The 18,395-nt window shown below is 46.3% G+C and overlaps 1 protein-coding gene across 1 annotated transcript; it reads right to left on the bottom strand.

The window, feature by feature from the left end:
• Nucleotides 1–3,336: 3,336 nt before the first annotated feature.
• Nucleotides 3,337–15,438, bottom strand: LOC148825151 (uncharacterized). The gene is made up of 2 exons (XM_088926471.1): nt 14,809–15,438; nt 3,337–5,669 (listed from the first exon to the last, which is right to left on the bottom strand). Exons 1-2 carry the CDS (start codon nt 15,176–15,178, stop codon nt 3,727–3,729), a joined length of 2,313 nt encoding a protein of 770 aa, XP_088782597.1. The 5' UTR covers nt 15,179–15,438; the 3' UTR covers nt 3,337–3,726.
• Between the last annotated feature and the right edge of the window lie 2,957 nt (nt 15,439–18,395).

Raw genomic sequence — 18,395 nt, 5'->3', positions numbered from 1 at the left:
ATAACTAATATCACTTATTTCTGATATAGTTATAACAAAACTAATTATGGTTTTGTGAACTGTGGAACCACACATTATTTTCCCGCAAGGCATTAAGTTCCATGTTTGAAAGTTCACCATCTGAGGAGACCTCTAGGCACCTAACCCTCATAAATACCAAAGTGTTACTGTACACTGTACTAGTACACTAGAGGGCACAAGTGAATTTCAAATTGGCTTCTTTACGAAAGCAGCTGTAGGTGTGTGGAACATGCTGCCCAGTGATAGTGTTGAAGCCGATACCCTGACTTCATTCAAGACAGTTGGATGAGGTCCTCCAGTCAGGAAGGGAGGCACTCCTTTACACAAAGGGATGTGGGAGCATGGAACAAGCTAAATATCCAAGTTGTTTCACAAATGGAAACCACAGGGAAGTACATTTAAAAATGAGCATGGGAGACAATAGCTCACACAAAGGGTGGTGGGATAGTTTTCTTTCAGGAAACAAATGGATGACATCGTGGGATCAATTCAGTACTAGCTACCAAATAAAAAAAGGTCAGAAAGCTGTTGTAGTGTGCTCTCATGAGGCACCAGTTCTGTAGGGGTTTGGGCATTTACTGGGACAATTATTAATTGTGGCAGTAAATCACAAAATGATTCTTTTAATGGCCTTAGAATCCAACCATGCGGTATAACTCAAACAACGCACACACACAGGTACTAATACACTAAGATACATTTATTAATACATAGAAGGTGTATGTAAATCTAACAGATCTTATCGTGAGGGTCAGCAGAATACAAAAGGTATATATTCATTCAGTTACAAAGAGTTACACATATCAAGAGGACATACGTTCAGTATATCATTCATTTAGACCGTTTCTTGAATGAACTTGGTTACAACTTCTACATTAGATACTCAAAACAAGTACATAACTCTTAGGAATTAAATTGATATCAACTGGTTGGGATAACAATTGAATTCTCGAGCAGTAATGCAGTGAAGTTGAATACTCATCCAATCTCTGGGGATTCAGATCTCCCCCGGACAAAGAAACAGTTGCAGGCTTGTTGCTGTCCAATCCGTGCTCTCTGGCTAGGTGCCAAGTGGTGCTCGGTGCGGCTGGAGAGATTCCTGCTGCGCTGCTCTCTGAAGACCGAGCTAGTTAGTGTTGGCTTTAACTAGCAAAGTTTGTGCACAGGAGAAAACTGACTGTGGGTCCCAGCTGGTCAGGAAGAAGAACGGTTCGTTCCTGATGAAACGCTAGTTCTGAATACTGATTCAGCTGTCCACAGTTCCGACCTGTTCACGAGGCTTGCTGCTGATGCTAACCTCGGGTGGCAACCTCTGGTTACGCGCTGGCAACCTCCGCTCTCGACTCTTAGAACAAGGAAAGTTCTGGCACTCGGACACACTGGCCGTTACATGGTGGTCCGGGCTGAGTCTCAGGATGGTCAGGAGGCGTGCTGCGAGAATGTCCTGCTCTTGGGAGCCTTCTGCTCCTGGGTCGTCCTGCCCTGGAATCATTCGCACCCCTGGAATTGTTCTTTTTGGAATTCTTCTTCAGGCCCTCGGTGTTGCCTGTTTTTACCTGGAGGAACTTCAGGTCGTTCATTGGCTGAAAGTTTAATGGGCATCAGAGACCCATGTGGGTTACTTGGCCCTACCAGTTCCTGATTGGTTGATCAAGGTGAGATGTGAGTAACTCACCCCTGACACTTAGGAATGCAGTCCAGATGTCCATCTGGCACTCCCTAGACAGATAGGCGCCAATGGATGACCATTGATCATGATAGCCAGGCTTAGCTAAATGCCTCCCCATTTGGGAGCTGTCCCTTATCAAAGAAACCTTAAATCAGCCTGCATGAATAGCTTATCTGTGGCTGCACCACAGAGATGAAGAGAGAGATTGGGCCTCACTGGCAAGAGAGTGCAAAACTTAATTCCTGTATTTTAATAAGCCTTGCCGCTACAGGTGTAACAGTAATATTATCAGGAAATCTTTATTCCTCCCTGCAGTCTCACTCTCTAACAATGTAAAATAAATGCATTATGACATTATCCATAAACTAATATTTCTGGTAGTAGCTGATACATTAATGCTGCACACTGGTATCTTTCTGGGAGTGAATAGGATGTGCATATAAACTGTGCATCATGTGATACCTGTCAGTTACACCTTCAACAGGCTGACAGGGTTAGCTTGAGAATACCAGCAGAGTTAGAAGATGAGTGTTAGTTGTTGTGAAGCAGGGTTATGAAGTGGTGCTGCTTCTTCTACACTCTGTTGTGTTAAATCCTGCTGGACCTTAAAATGGCTTTTGTCTTGTGTTTTTGTGTGTGTGAATTCCCTGAGTCAGGGTAGTGTCAGCAGGGTCTTGTCACAGTAGGTGAGTGTATATACAGTGCCTTCAGAAAGTATTCACCCACTGGAATTTTGTCGCATTTTGTTCCCATTACACCTCCACATTTTAACATTTTTTTCCTCGTTTTAAGAACACTAAATTCAACACATTTATGAATCAAAAATATTTTTTATTCAAGAACATTTGTTCTTCAAAATGAAAGATTTACATTTCTCATTTACAAAAGTATTGTATTACAAGAGATTGTTTGTGTCTGCAGTTTCTCCCATTTCAGCCAAAGAGCTCTGCAACTCTGTCAGTGTTGGAGCTGGCCACTTTTGGTCACTTTTCTGACAATCACCATTCTTGTCCGGTTGCTCAATTTGGTAGGAGGGCCTGATCTTAGTAGTGTCTGGGTTGTGCCATGTTTTTTCTATTTAGTTTCAATGGGATTTAACGGTGCTCCTAGGAAGGTTCAAAACTTTGCCAATCTTTTTATAACCTTCTCCAGTTTTTTTTCCTCCTAACAACTTCATCTCAAAGTTCCAAAGGTAGCTCCTTGGTCTTCATGACAGCAGGACTGATCTGATCTGCTGTTTCAGTGAGACCTCACAGTCAGTGATATCTATTGTGCAATCAAGCAATTGAACACCGGTGAATTTGAAATGAACACAGGTGTACCTTGTTAATGTATTTAGTGTGATCTCTCAAGATAATTGACCCAAATTAGGTTGTTGAAACAAAGGGAGTGAATACTTATCAATTAAGTAATTTTCCATTTTTATTTTTAATAGATGTCTTCAGAATTATAAATACTTAATTTCATTTTAACATTATAGAGAATTGCTTCTACAGGAGTGGAGAAAAACATTTAAATATGATTTAATTTGACTTTGCAACACAGCAGAATGAGAAATAAACAATGGGGTGTGAGTACTTTCTGAAGGCACTGTATATATAGCTTGTCCTGTCTGCAGTTGCATTGAAAAAAAAATTTCATACAGATTCATACAGTATCTTATTCTTTATTATTTACCCTTTATTGCATAAATATTTCTTGTATTTGATATATATGCTCTCTTATCCACATAAATTAAACTCTGTGACAAGAACTATTTCTGTTTTAGTCAACTGTAAATAAGAGTATAGTCAAAATTTAACTGACCAGACGAACTCAAAATTGGGTGACTACAAAGTGACTATGACTAATAGACATTTTGGGAACAAGTAAAGGTTTGTTCCATGCTGAAAAGAGAAGAAAATAAATGTTTCGGCTGTGGAGCCTTCTTCGGATGTCACATGCTGACGCATCTACCCACTTGAACTAAAAGACATTTTAGTTGACTTGACTTAGACTATGATTAAATAAAAAACCTGGTGACTAAATTGGTGTTTTTAAGTCACCTGACTGGAACTCTTCCCACACTGACTGTAGCTGAATGGTCTGTCTCCTGTGTGAATGCGCTGGTGCTTTTTTAAGTCATGCGATTGAATAAAACTCTTCCCACACTGACTGCAGATGAACGGTCTCTCTCCTGTGTGAATGCGCTGGTGGGCTTTTAAGCTACGTGACTGACTAAAACTCTTTCCACACTGACTGCAGCTGAATGGTCTCTCTCCTGTGTGAATGTGCTGGTGGGTTATTAAGCTACTTGACCGACTAAAACTCTTCCCACACTGACTGCAGCTGAACGGTCTCTCTCCTGTGTGAATGTGCTGGTGCTTTTTTAAGTCATGTGATTGAATAAAACTCTTCCCACACTGACTGCAGCTGAATGGTCTCTCTCCTGTGTGAATGCGCTGGTGCTTTTTTAAGTCATGCGATTGAATAAAACTCTTCCCACACTGACTGCAGCTGAACGGTCTCTCTCCTGTGTGAATGCGCTGGTGGGCTATTAAGCTACTTGACTGACTAAAACTCTTCCCACACTGACGGCAGCTGAATGGTCTCTCTCCTGTGTGAATGCGCTGGTGGGTTATTAAGCTACTTGACCGACTAAAACTCTTTCCACACTGACTGCAGCTGAACGGTCTCTCTCCTGTGTGAATGCGCTGGTGTGATTGTAAGTGGCTTTTCAGACTAAAACTCTTCCCACACTGACTGCAACTGAATGCTCTCTCTCCTGTGTGAATGCGCCGGTGGGCTATTAAGCTACTTGACTGACTAAAACTCTTCCCACACTGACTGCAGCTGAATGGTCTCTCTCCTGTATGAATGCGCTGGTGGGTTATTAAGTTACTTGACTGACTAAAAGTCTTCCCACACTGACTGCAGCTGAACGGTCTCTCTCCTGTGTGAATGTGCTGATGTTGTTTTAAGAGGTGCAAGTGACTAAAACTCTTCCCACAATGACTACATCTGAAAGGTCTCTCTCTTGTGTGAAGGTGCTGGTAGGGCTTTGAAATGCTAGAATAACAGAAACGCTGCTCCTCTCTGTGCCATAATGGCAGTTTGTCCACTCCATCTGAGCAAGGCCTTGAGTGATTCTTCCTCATCCTCTGATTGTGCTGGGGTCTCTTATTCTGCCAATGCTCCATGGAATGGTCTTGCTCTGTGTGCTGAGATTTGTTTTCTCCACCATGTCCTTCAGTGTGCTGCTCAGCAGTGTGAATCATCCGGGGCTCCTTCTCCAGCTCTCTGAGACTAAAACTGTCTAGTTCATTCAGTTGTTCCCCTCTTTTCCCAAGAACAGACCTACTCTCCAGTTCATTAAAACTTTTAACAATTTTCTCAGTAACCAGATTATTAAACCTGTGTGTAAAGCCATCAGATACTAAGGGATCATATGATTGTTTGAGACTCTGCAATGACAGTCTCTCCACTTGAACAGAACAAGGCCTAATTATAAAGCCCTGTAGGAGCTGCTGTTGCTCCTCCCTGTACTGACTCCTCTCTGTGTGCTGTGACTCAGTACTGTTCTCTTCACCAGGTACATCAGTCTGCTGCTCTGCAGCGTCAATCAACTTGGACTCCATGTCCTGCTCTGTAAGATTTAAAACATCCAGTTCTTCACTGTGCTCTCGTACAGAGACACAGCCCAGTTCATTACAACCTTGTGTAATATTGTTCGAGTCCAGATTATTAATCTTATCTATTAAATCATCACATACTAAGAGCCCAGGTGTCTCACTCTCAGGCTCTGTCTTCATCATGGGCACAGAGTCCAGATCCTCGACACTCTGTCTGCTCTCTGTGTGCTGCTCACTGAGTGTCTCTTTCCCTTCTGCGACAGTGAGCTCTCTCTCCTGCATCAAACTGGAGCCCCACTCCTCCTCACTGTGCTGCTGTTCAAGAGGAGCCATTTCCCCAGCGTCAGAGAGAGCACTGGTCTCTGTGCCTGTAAATACAGGAAAAGAAAACAAGAACTTATAATAATAATAAACTTTATTTTATATAGCACCTTTAAAGGTGGCTTCTCAAAGCACTTTACAGAAGGCCAACAACAAAAAATACACAATATAAGCATGATGAGAATATAGTTAGACGAGTCAGTAGATGGTGGTACTAAGTCCAGTAGGAGCAGAGGGGTAAAGAACAGATAAATAAAGGCTCTTCTGAAGAAGGTTTTGAGTCTGGATTTGAAGAAGCTTAGAGAAAGTGACTCTGATATCCGTGGGGAGAAAGTTCTAGAGCTTGGGGCAAAACAGGAGAAGGCCATGTTACCCATAGAGTGTAGAAGGACTGGGGGACAAACAGTTGAACACAATTAGAAGAGCGAAGGTTGTGAGGTGAGGAGTAGGGCAATAACTCAGACAGGTACTGAGGTGCCAAGCCATAGAGAGCCTTATAGGTAAGCAGGAGGATTGTTAAGTCGACACGAAACTTGACAGGAAGCCAGTGCAAGGACTCCAGGATAGGAGTAATGTGAATACTTGCACTAGACAAACTGGAAATTACAGCATATTAACACTGCACTGACAGAGACGGGTAAATACAGACACACTGACTGGACACTGCAGCATATTAGCACTGCACTGAAAGGGGTTAATATAGACATGCTGACTGGACACTACAGTACATTAACACTGCACTGAGAGAGAGGGGTGAATACAGACAGACTGACTGGACACTACAGTACATTAACACTACATTGAGAGAGAAAGGGGTTAATACAGACACACTGACTGGACACTACAGTACATTAACACTGCACTAAGTGAGGGGTTCATACAGACACACTGACTGGACACTACAGTACTTTAACACCGCGGAGGCATTTATACAGCCACGGACAAACACTGCTCAGAGAAGGGGGGTAAATACAGACAGACTGACAGACAGGACACTACAGTACATTAGCACTGCACTGAGAGAGAGGGGTTAATACAGACACACTGACTGGACACTACAGAACATTAACACTGCACTGAGTGACAGGTTAATACAGACATGCTGACTGGACACTACAGTACATTAACACTGCACTGAGAGGGGGGGGGGGTTAATACAGACACACTGACAGCATATTATAGTACTTTAAAACTGCACGGAGAGAGGCGAGTTAATACATACACACTGACTGGACACTAGAGTACATTAACACTACACTGAGACAGAGAGGGGTTGATTCACACACACTGACTGCACACTACAATATATTAACACTGCACTGAGAGAGAGGGGGGTTAATACATACATACTGACTGGACACTACAGTAATTTGTAACACTGCACTGAGAGAGAGGGGGGGTTAATACATACACACTGACTGGACACTACAGCACATGAACACTACACTGAGAGAGAGTGTTCAATCAATCTTTATTGACAGAAAAAATAAACAAAGTATGAATCTTGATTCTTAGAACCCCACCTTAAGAATTATTAAAATAAAATCATAATTGGAATATTAATTTTTTATTCACAATCCTGCACGTTTCCGAAACACCAACGCTTTTCAAATGTTCCACGGTCATTATGAGATAATATAAAACATACATTTTAATGACATCCTGCTCTTCACCAACCCTTCAAACATCCTCACCAAGTCTACAGACCCGGAACCAGAGATCTTATTTTTCAGTCTTGTAGATGGTGAGTTTGGCCTGGCCCAGTAGAAAGTTGGCGAGGAGGGTCTGAGTTTTTCGTTTTTTCGTATGACCCACCCAGAACATGAAAATAATGTCATTGAAGGCCAGGCCAATGTTGATGAAGAGCCAGATCAACACGGCAAACATGGGCGACAGGTGGGGGCAGGCACTGTAGTAGTGGAACACCGTCTCCTTCTGAGCGCAGAAGGGACAGGCCTCTCTTGTTGAGGGGAAATCTGTAGAGGCTACCCCAGGCAGGCCGGACACCATCTGGCACCCCCAGACGAGCCCTCCAGGGAGTGTCAGGGAGTGCAGACAGCTGGGCTTGGTGTCTAGATGTTACAACTAGTCTATACAGACACTTCCCCTCAACACCAGCCAGAGACCTCTCCTCTGAAGCAAGGGACTCAAGGAGAGATCCTGTCGGCCCGGGACTGAGTGCAGGAGACACTAGCAGACCAGGGAAAGGAGGCTGTGTGGTTGGAAGGTGGCGTTCCTCAAACAGACCCTGGACTAGCAGCATCTCCTCAAGAGGCAGAGCAGAGCAGAGCAAAGCTGACTAAGAAACCTGTCCACACACCACCGCGAGTGTAGTCCCAGAGCGTCACATGCCCACTCCATGCTGCGCCAGCAGTCCTGATCCACGTCAAGCAGGTGGTGGAGTTGTGTGACGTTGGCGCGGACCAGTCTGCCGGTAAAGTCCAAGGAGCGGCCCAGTTCTGTGTCCATTCACGGATTGTGTACTAGTGGCTCTCAGAGTGTCCAGTATAGACTGGGCCGCTCCTCTTCTCTCCGCACGTGCAGATGCCGCCAGGCTTTCAGGAGACTACGCTGGAAAGGCTGCAGTGGAGACAGGTCAACCCTGCTGGTGTCCATCAGGAAGAGAACAGAGTCGATCCCGAGGTGTCCTGCTAGACGCAACAGGGTGAAGGTCAGCTCCCTCCAGGACAGCGAGGCCGGGCCATACAACAGCTTCTGTACTGCCTGCAAACGAAAGGCGTCCACCCGGCTCCGGATGTCAACGAGTCCTTGTCCTCCGTCCTCTCTGGGCAAATAGAGGACACCCCTCCACAGCCAGTGCAGTCCATCCCAGAAGAAGTTGAGAAGCGTGGCCTGCAGCTCCTCGATCAGTCCAGCTGGTGGCTCCAGGCACAGCAGGCAATGCCACAACATTGAAGCCACCAGGGTGTTGACAATCAGAACCCGGCCTCTGTAGGAGATCTGGGGGAGCAGCCAGCGCCAGCGGTCCAGGCGACCTTTCACTTTTTTGAGGAGCCCCTCCCAGTTCTTCCTCACACTGGCCTTGTCCCCCAGGTACAACCCCAGGTATTTGAGTCCCCCTCTGGTCCAGCTGAACCTCTGTGGCAAGACTGGGGGACCCGTCTCGCTCCACTCTCCCAGGAGTAGGGCGCTACTCTTGGCCCAGTTTACTTTGGCTGATGATAGCCACTGGAAATCATTCAAAGTTGTCTGTAGCGCCCTGACATCCTGTTCTCCTCCGACCACGACCATGATGTCATCAGCGTATGCCAACATCTTGACAGTAGAATCGGGGCAGCCCGGGATGGACAGCCCCTTGATGACCCGGCGCAGCTGATGTAGCAGAGGTTCAATGGCAAGGGAGTAGAGCATTCCTGAGAGTGCACAGCCCTGCCTGACTCCCCTCCGCACTGGAAACGGAGCACTCAGCCCTCCGTTGACCTTTAGCACACTGAAGATGTCACTGTACAGCACCTGAATCATGGCAACAAAGACAGAGCTGAATCCGAAAAACCTCATGGTTCTCCACAAATACTGATGTTCAACCCTATCAAAGGCCTTTTCCTGGTCTAACTAAATGAGACCAGTATCTAAACCCAATAGTCTGGAGGTGGCCACAACATCTCGAATCAGAAATATATTATCAAAGATTGACCTTCCGGGCACACGGTACGATTGTTCGGAGTGCACCACTGATCCCAGCACCACCCTCAGCCTGTTGGCCAGAGCTTTGGACAGGATTTTATAATCCACACACAGCAGGGCAACAGGTCTCCAGTTCTTAATGTCACACAGGTCCCCTATCTTAGGCAGCAGGGTGACAACAGCTCTCCTGCAGCTCAGTGGCAGGTCCCCGTGCTCCAGACTTTCCGAGAACATATCCAGCAGGTCAGGTCCCAGCACGGCCCAGAAGGCACAGTAGAATTTGGCCGGCAAGCCATCAAGGCCAGGGGTCATACCATTACTCAAGACACTGAGTGCAGTGGAGAGCTCCTCCAGGGATAGAGGCCTCTCCGGCCATGCCCCCTCCTCTTCGGGGACCTGTGGAAGGTCTTCAAGGAACCTGCGTGTGCAGACCGAGTCCTCACTTGCCTCGCTGGAGAAGAGCGTCTTGTAGAACTGCACGGTCCTCTCCTGGATCTGCCCGGCCTCGTGCAGCTCCTGCCCTGTCTCCGAGCGCAGGCAGAGGTTCTGCCTACTCTGGCCCGGTTTCTACTCTAGGCCAAAGAAGTAGCGAGTCGGGGCGTCTACCTGTGATGCACTCTGAACCCTAGATTTTATTAGAGCTCCCTGTACTTTTGTGTCCAGAAGGCCAATGAGTGATTCTTTTTGAGTGTGGAGGTTATCAATTAGCCTCCTGTCTGCACAACACTCCAGAGCCTGGTGGAGCTCCAGAATGTCTCTCTCCAGAGCCTTCATGGACTCACGGATACCTCTCGTGACAATTCCAGTGTACTGCTGGCAGAACTGGCGAATCTGCACCTTCCCAATATCCCACCACTGCCTCAGGGAGACAAAGTGGGCTTTCTGACTCCTCCACTGCTACCAGAAGAACACGAGGCAGTCACAGAAGTGAGCATCGTCAAGCAGTTGGGTATTAAAGTGCCAGTAGGCACTGCGGGACCTCACGGATGGGACGACGACTGTGCAGATGGTGAGACAGTGGTCCGACAGGCCCACTGGACAGATGGGAGTACTGCTTGACGATGCTATAATGATGTTTACGGCAGTAGATGCGGTCCAGCCTGGCCAGAGAGAGGGTGTTCCCTCTAACCTGGGCCCAGGTGTACTGCCTCGTGTCCCCATGACATCTCCTCCAGATGTCAGTGAGGTCAGATTTGACAAGGATCCTGCGCAGCTCCCTGGCCAACAGGCCACGTGGCTCTCCGTGATTCCTGCATAATTCCTGTCCAGTGTGCTGCTCTCTGTGCAGTTAAAATCACCCCCCAGGAAGACCAGCTCTTCAGGCTGGCAGGTCACCAGCGCATTTTCAAGCCCCCTGAAGAAGGTGACCCTCTCTCCGCCGTCTGTGGATGCGTAAATGTTAATAAAAACAAAGGTTTTCTTCCTGTAAACTACTCGCATGAGTAACAGGCGACCTTTCACAACCTCATGGACGGCGATAGAGAAGGGTTTGAACCCCACAGAGAACAGCACCGTGACCCCCGCGCTCACAGGGGACCCATGATTGTACACAATGTCCCCCTGCCACTCCCGCTGCCAGGCAATGATTTTGGAGCTGTCGGTGTGGGTCTCCTGCAGGATCGTCACCTGCAGGCTGTTTTCTTTGATGACCTCCAACACCGCAGCTCGCTTCAAAGCCCTCCGGCACCCATTGGTGTTCAAACTCCTTATTCTAATGCCGCCCATGTTTGCGGAAAAGAAAAAAAGAAACAACATAAAACACGAACAGACACATAGCACGCAGACGGATAGTGATGTGATGTAAGAGACGGGACTCATTCGTGCTGAGGTGCATTCCGCGGTCCTGCCCTGATCTTACCCAATAAGCTCTTCAGGCACCATCTCTCTTGATTGCTGAAGTCCTTCGCACCTGAGCCTTTTCAGATGGTGCATCGCGGAGAGGACAAAGAGCTCAGTGTCGGGAAAAAAGTCCTCGACCACAGTTCCCCTCTTACCTTTAGTCTTCTCTAAGAACTCCCTGATGCTCTGGAAACTGTAGCCTACTCTGCAGCTCTGCCGGGCCGAGGAGCCCGAGGCGAGAGAGGAGTCTGTGAAGCCGCCCTCAACATCGTCGCTCCCGAACTCCGAGGAGCTCCGGGCGGCGGCGGCGAGAACACTCCAGCACGTCCTTACTCTCCCAGTGTCGGAGTCACTCGCGGCCCCCGGGCCGGCGACAGAGCCGCCCTCCACCGAGCTCTCTGTGCTGTGCTTTTTCTGCACCGCACTCTGCACAGATTTTTTCGTGCGCTTTCTCCACGGTGTCTTAAAACCATCGTCTATTTTTCCGGGTGTTAATTCATTTCCTCCCCACACTGTGTCTACAGTTTTCGCTGGCACTTGTGACGAGTTTTTCTCCGTCGGTCACTGCCTGCTCTCTCTCTCCCTGACTTTCCTGAGCAGCGGGGCTCTGCAGCTCCCCTGCTCCGCCAGCGCTCGTATCTTGCTCCCCGGTGTGGGGAGCTCCCATCTGAGGGCTGAGGTGGTCCACTCTTTGCTATCTGTTCTCCTGCATGGGACACCACCAGCTCGGGCTCACCTGCCCCCTCCAGCGATCTCCTCTCCTGCACCCCGGCCGTGGGCTCTGCCTCCCTGCTGCCTCCCTGCACTGCTCCACTCCCCGCTGCCTGACACTGTCTCCTGGCCTCCTGTGCACCCTGGGGCTGAGGCTCCCTGCCCATCTCGTCCTCCACCTCCGGGCAATTCTTCACCACATGCCCCTCGCTCCCGCACCTGAAGCACTTCGTCGATTCCAAAGTCACGAATACAACATAATCACAGGTGTCAATCCGAAATTTAAGATCCACATTGATCTCTTCCATGGGGTTTTTTAAGATCACGTAGACTTGTCTTCGGAAAGAGATGACGTGCTTCAGTTGAAGTGCCCTGCAGCCCAGAGGGACCCTCCTGATCGGAGAGACCACCTGTCCGTAACGGGACAGCTCCCTCTACAGCAGCTCGTTCCTCATGAACGGAGGCACATTGGAGAGGGTGATCTTCCGAGCTGGGGCCGCGAGCGGCAGCACCGGGGTGAAGGTGCCGTCCAGGATGACCCCCTTTACCACCAGGGCATTTGCCAGATCAATAGATTGCAGGAAAATAACTATCCCTCCACTCATGCAGGAAGCGGACTTGATGTTCCTGCAGCCCACAACCTCCCCGACCGCAAGAACGCACCTCTCCAGCGGTTCATACAGACACACTGACTGGACGCTACAGTACATTAACACTACACGGCAATCAGAGAAAGGGGTTAATACAGACACACTGACTGACTGGACACTACAGTGCATTAACACTGTACTGAGAGAGAGGGGGGTTAATACAGACACACTGACTGGACACTACAGTACATTAACACTGCACTGAGAGAGAGGGGTGAATACAGACACACTGACTGGACACTACAGTACTTTAACACTGCACTGAAAAAGGGGTTAATACAGACATGCTGACTGGACACTACAGTACATCAACACTGCACTGAGAGGGGGGGGGTTAATACAGACACGCTGACTGGACACTACAGTACATTAACACTGCACTGAGAGAGAGGGGTGAATACAGACACACTGACTGGACACTACAGTACTTTAACACTACACTGAAAAAGGGGTTAATACAGACATGCTGACTGGACACTACAGTACATCAACACTGCACTGAGAGGGGGGGGGTTAATACAGACACACTGACTGGACACTACAGTACATTAACACTACACTGAGACAGAGAGGGTTTAATATAGACACACTGACTGGACACTACAGTACATCAACATTGCACTGAGAGAGGGGGGGGTTAATACAGACACACTGACTGGACACTACAGTACATTAACACTACACTGAGACAGAGAGGGTTTAATATAGACACACTGACTGGACACTACAGTACATTAACACTGCACTGGGGGGGGGGTTAATACAGACACACTGACTGGACACTACAGTACATTAACACTACACTGAGACAGAGAGGGTTTAATATAGACACACTGACTGGACACTACAGTACATTAACACTGCACTGAGAGGGGGGAGGTTGATACAGACACACTGACTGGACACTACAGTACATTAACACTACACTGAGACAGAGAGGGTTTAATATAGACACACTGACTGGACACTACAGTACATTAACACTGCACTGAGAGGGGGGGGTTAATACAGACACACTGACTGGACACTACAGTACATTAACACTGCACTGAGAGAGGGGGGGTTTAATATAGACACACTGACTGGACACTACAGTACATTAACACTGCACTGAGGGGGGGGGGGGGGTTAATACAGACACACTGACTGGACACTACAGTACATTAACACTGCACTGAGACAGAGAGGGCTTGATACAGACACATTGACTAGACACTACAGTACATTAACACTGCACTGAGAGAGGGGGGGTTAATACAGACACACTGACTGGACACAACAGTACATTAACACTACACTGAGACAGAGAGGGTTTAATACAGACACACTGACTGGACACTACAGTACATTAACACTGCACTGAAAAAGGTTTAATACAGACATGCTGACTGGACACTACAGTACATCAACACTGCACTGAGGGGGGGGGGGGTTAATACAGACACACTGACTGGACACTACAGTACATTAACACTGCACTGAAAAAGGTTTAATACAGACATGCTGACTGGACACTACAGTACATCAACACTGCACTGAGGGGGGGGGGTTAATACAGACACACTGACTGGACACTACAGTACATTAACACTACACTGAGACAGAGAGGGTTTAATATAGACACACTGACTGGACACTACAGTACATTAACACTACACTGAGACAGAGAGGGTTTAATATAGACACACTGACTGGACACTACAGTACATCAACACTGCACTGAGGGGGGGGGGTTAATACAGACACACTGACTGGACATTACAGTACATTAAAAATGCACTGAGAGGGGGGGGGGGTTAATACAGACACACTGACTGGACACTACAGTACATTAACACTGCACTGAGAGGGGGGGGGGGTTAATACAGACACACTGACTGGTCACTCCAGTACATTAACACTGCACTGAGAGAGAGAGGGGGGAGTTAATACAGACACACTGTCTGGACACTACAGTACATGAACACTGCACTGAGAGAGAGAGGGCTTAATACAGACATACTGACTAGACACTACAGTACATTAACACTTTATACAGACAAGGACAAACTGGAAATTACAGCATATTAACACTGCACTGACAGAGAGGGGTAAATACAGCCATACTGACTGGACACTAGAGTACATTAACACTGTACTGAGAGAGGGGTTAATACAGACACACTTACTTCACAGTACAGTACATAAACAATGCACTAAGAGAGAGAGGGATTAATACAGATACAGTGGATTAATATCCAGAGGAGTTAATACAGACACAGACCTCACCAGTGAGGAAGTTATAGACACTGGTTTTAAACACACACACATACTCTGACTTCATACACGTCACCACACTGACCTGACAACAGTTTCATGTCCATTTCTTCTTTTATTTCTGCAGTGACTTCACAGGGAAGCGTCTGGGTACCCTGATCTCCTCTTGCTCCCGTATCCTCCTCCCACAGCTGCAATCTCCACTTCAAGCTCTCGTTTTCCTTCTTCAGCTGCGCCATTTCACTCCCGACACTGTCCTCCACACACTGTGTGATTTTAAACACGGCCCGTCTCACCAGGACCTGGGAGACGCTGCGGAGTTTGTCTTCAAACTCGTTCTCAGAGTCAGACATCCTGTTTCCAAAAACTTCTGACACTTCATACACGATCGATTTGAGCAAAACGTGCATGAACGAGTCAAGCTGGATTTGCAGATTTAACAAGTACTCCGCCATCCTTCTTCAGAGTCGATCAGAAACAAAGGCTGACTTGCGATGTTTAAACAGAACAGCTTCTTTATTTTTATTCTTCACAGATTCTGTTGTCAGGGCTGTGCTCTGTTCAAGCATAAACACAGTTGACAAGATGCTACGTTTTCAGAAACTGAAGTTATTAAAAAAAAACAACTTTCTTCTTTATAGAAAGAAAATCATTCAAGCACCCACAGGTATGTTGTGTAGCACAGTGTGATGACGTCATTCGTTAGCGCGGCCGCGGCTTCAAAACAATCGAGAAGCGGAGCTGAGAAAGAGGAGTTTCTGCAGCCGGATATAAACTTAACTGCACCTCCTAGCGCCACCTAGTCAAGAGGAGTGAATCACCTGCGACTTGCGCCGTTCGTAAGTGTGAATTTTATGAAACGGAACAGATTTATTGTTTTGCCCTTCCACAACGAAAACGTCTCCCTTTGCAGGTTTTTGGTTAAAGAAAAAAAATGCTGTCATATTCTTCCCAGCTGGCAGTATTTATTCTGCACCATAAGCAAGATTTGTATTTCATATTTCGCAAATTGTATGAATTTCTCGAAAAACACGTTGTTCCAAGAAAGGAAATAAATACTTCCAGTAACAAAATCAAGCCATATGTGATTGTCCTTAATGATACATTCTGTATGACAAGACAGGAAGAAAGGCACCTCAGGATTTCGGACGCAGGATCTCCTGTATATTGAGAGAAGTTTAAACCATCTGTCAGCTTTCATGTCCAAGGAGCTCAATTTGCATTCCATGTACAACAGCGTGTCCTCTACACCCGCCACTGAAGCACAGCACAGGCTCAGCATCTTGACATCTCCCTAACAGAGACACGCAGAGACCTTTTGGTGGGCAGTGGCTCAAAAGGGGAGAAGAGACCATTTCTGGAGCAGGATTTGTTACGTTGGAGTATTCTGGACACAAATCAGTGCCCGCTTGTATTTCTGTGTTTTTTTTAATTTTACAGAAAGTTTAAATGTGACTTTGAAGGCATTATAATTCACAACCTTGGCAAAAAATGGTTGTCCATAATTGTTGATTATGTTTGATTAACAGACAAAATATGACAACCCCTCTACTGAGCATATACTTTATTTTCCTGATGTAACACATCGTAACAAGAGGGCAAAGTAAATAAAATAATTAGCATCTAATTGCATGCAATACCAAATGCAATCTCTTTCCATCTTAAGAGCAAGGGTTCACATGATACATCAAGTCAATTTTTTTTTTCCCAAAAAAGTGTCTATTGTGGGACAAATACTGCTTGAGCAGCCTCTGTTCCTCAACCACCCGGCTCAGGTCTCGATGGAGTAGATGTTTCTATGAGGCTGAATTGTCTTAGTTCAGGGATCTTCTTTACGAAATAAAGGATGGCTTTCTACCTGCTCAAGCTATTGTCGACACTGTGCGGGAGGTTGACGGTGAGCTGTCTGGCAGTTAGATCCGCCAGGACTTTGAGCAACTCAAACTCAGCCTCCTGGACAGCTGGCTGGAGAAGCTGTGACCGGTGCATGGCTCAGGGAGATGACAGTGAAGTGGGGGGACCATGGGGTGAGCCTCCTGGGGTGCACCACCATCGTCTTCCACAGGCTGATTGTGGCAAAGCAGTTCAGGGCACCGGTCTTGGAGGTGGTTTGGGGAAAAATCTTCCCCCACTTCGAGCCGGCATGGCTGTGGGCAAGTCTGAGACTGCCTTTCCTGCCCCAGAGGTTGAAGCAGCTCGACAATTTCATCCAACATAATTGCATTTTATGAAAATGGTGCTGCAGCACCTTCTGTATGTCTGTTGTGTCCCACAGCTTGTGAGAAGAAGAGAAAGACCCCTATCTCTTTTGCCTTCCGTTACTCCCACTCGGGGGTCTTTCCACTGACTCTGTGAGGGGCAGGTGTGTCCAATAGATTATCGAGTGGAAGTTAGGGATGTTGGAGATGCAGCTCCTTGCATTCACAACAAGAGTCACCAGCAGCAGCAGCAGTAGTGCCTGCAGCTTTCCTTTCTGTAGTGGTTTCGCCTAAACGAAAGGTTTCCCAAGCGGAAACAAACCACCTTTTTTCACATGCTTCTCAACTGCATAAAGGTCCCTAGCGACAGGCCATCTTTTCTCAATGTATTTCTGGTGTTTTATGGCATCTCATACCAAATGCACTTTCCTTCTGTACACGGAGCTGATCACTTGAAATTTGGCTGTGCAGAGAGACCAAGATGAGCTTTGTCGACTCCAAAGCAGCTCCTTTGTAAAACGCTGTTTGTTCACATCACTTATGTGGGGCTTATACACGGCGGTCTCTAAAGGTCTTTGCTACCTGATAGTGGGGCATTGCAGTAGTCTAACCTGCTGTATGCAAGAGCATGCATTAATTTCTCTGTGTCTTGAGTGGAGAGAAACTGCCTTAGTTTTGCAATTTTTCTCAACTGTAGGAAGTATGTTTTGATACTCTTTTAACATGAGAGTTAAACGAGAGCCTTGCATCTAATATGGTTATGTGCTGAGTCTTTGAGGCAAATTTTTGAATGCTCTGAGTAAAGTGCTGAAGTTATAGTAGTCCTATCAGTATTGTAGCCACCAAACAACAGAACCTGTTTTATCAGAGTTGAGGAACAAAATGTTTTCACACATCCAAGTCTTTACTTCATTAATGCAATTAGATACTTTATTGATCCCTCACGGGATCAATAAAGTATCTATTAAATAAAGTGATAATAGACGAGTTGTTGTTAGGTGTAAACAAAATGTTTATTTGAGTGTCATCAGCATATGAATGAAAGTTAATATTATGTTTTCGTATTATCCTACCTAGCAGCAGCATGTACAGAGAGAACAATATTGGCCCCAGCACTGATCCCTGTGGTACCCCAAATTGACATTGAGGAACCAGTTCAATTATTAGATATTGGAACATTTAAAAAGCATCAGATATTTTTTTCTTGATATTGCATTTATACTTTATGTTACTCTTTTCTATATATTAACTGTAGAAGTCCTTCCCAATTTTTTTCAAATATCACAATTTGTAGGCATGGAACTAAGGCATGTTATATCAGAATTTATTTTACCTTCATTTACACATTATAACACTCAACCTCTAAGTAAATAACAAATGCTCAAACATTTCGAACAGTAATTATAAATCCTCTCAGTCAATAACTTTGGAAAATCAAGTTAGAAACACTTAATCTCTGTCTGTAATAGATTCT

Source organism: Atractosteus spatula, chromosome 10 (assembly GCF_055471065.1).
Source record: "Atractosteus spatula isolate fAtrSpa1 chromosome 10, fAtrSpa1.hap1, whole genome shotgun sequence".
NCBI classification, from domain to species: Eukaryota; Metazoa; Chordata; class Actinopteri; order Semionotiformes; family Lepisosteidae; genus Atractosteus; species Atractosteus spatula.
Note: the sequence above shows the minus strand (reverse complement) of the source record. Positions and strands in the feature narration are given on the sequence as shown.

What these genes read in the sequence shown, in the direction of transcription:
- LOC148825151 (XM_088926471.1), bottom strand. Translation starts at nt 15,178, where the DNA reads ATGGCGGAGTACTTGTTAAATCTGCAAATCCAGCTTGACTCGTTCATG. An exon ending in GGACATGAAACTGTTGTCAG is followed by an intron (nt 5,670 to 14,808) that starts GTCAGTGTGGTG and finishes CTGTATTTACAG; the next exon opens with GCACAGAGACCAGTGCTCTC.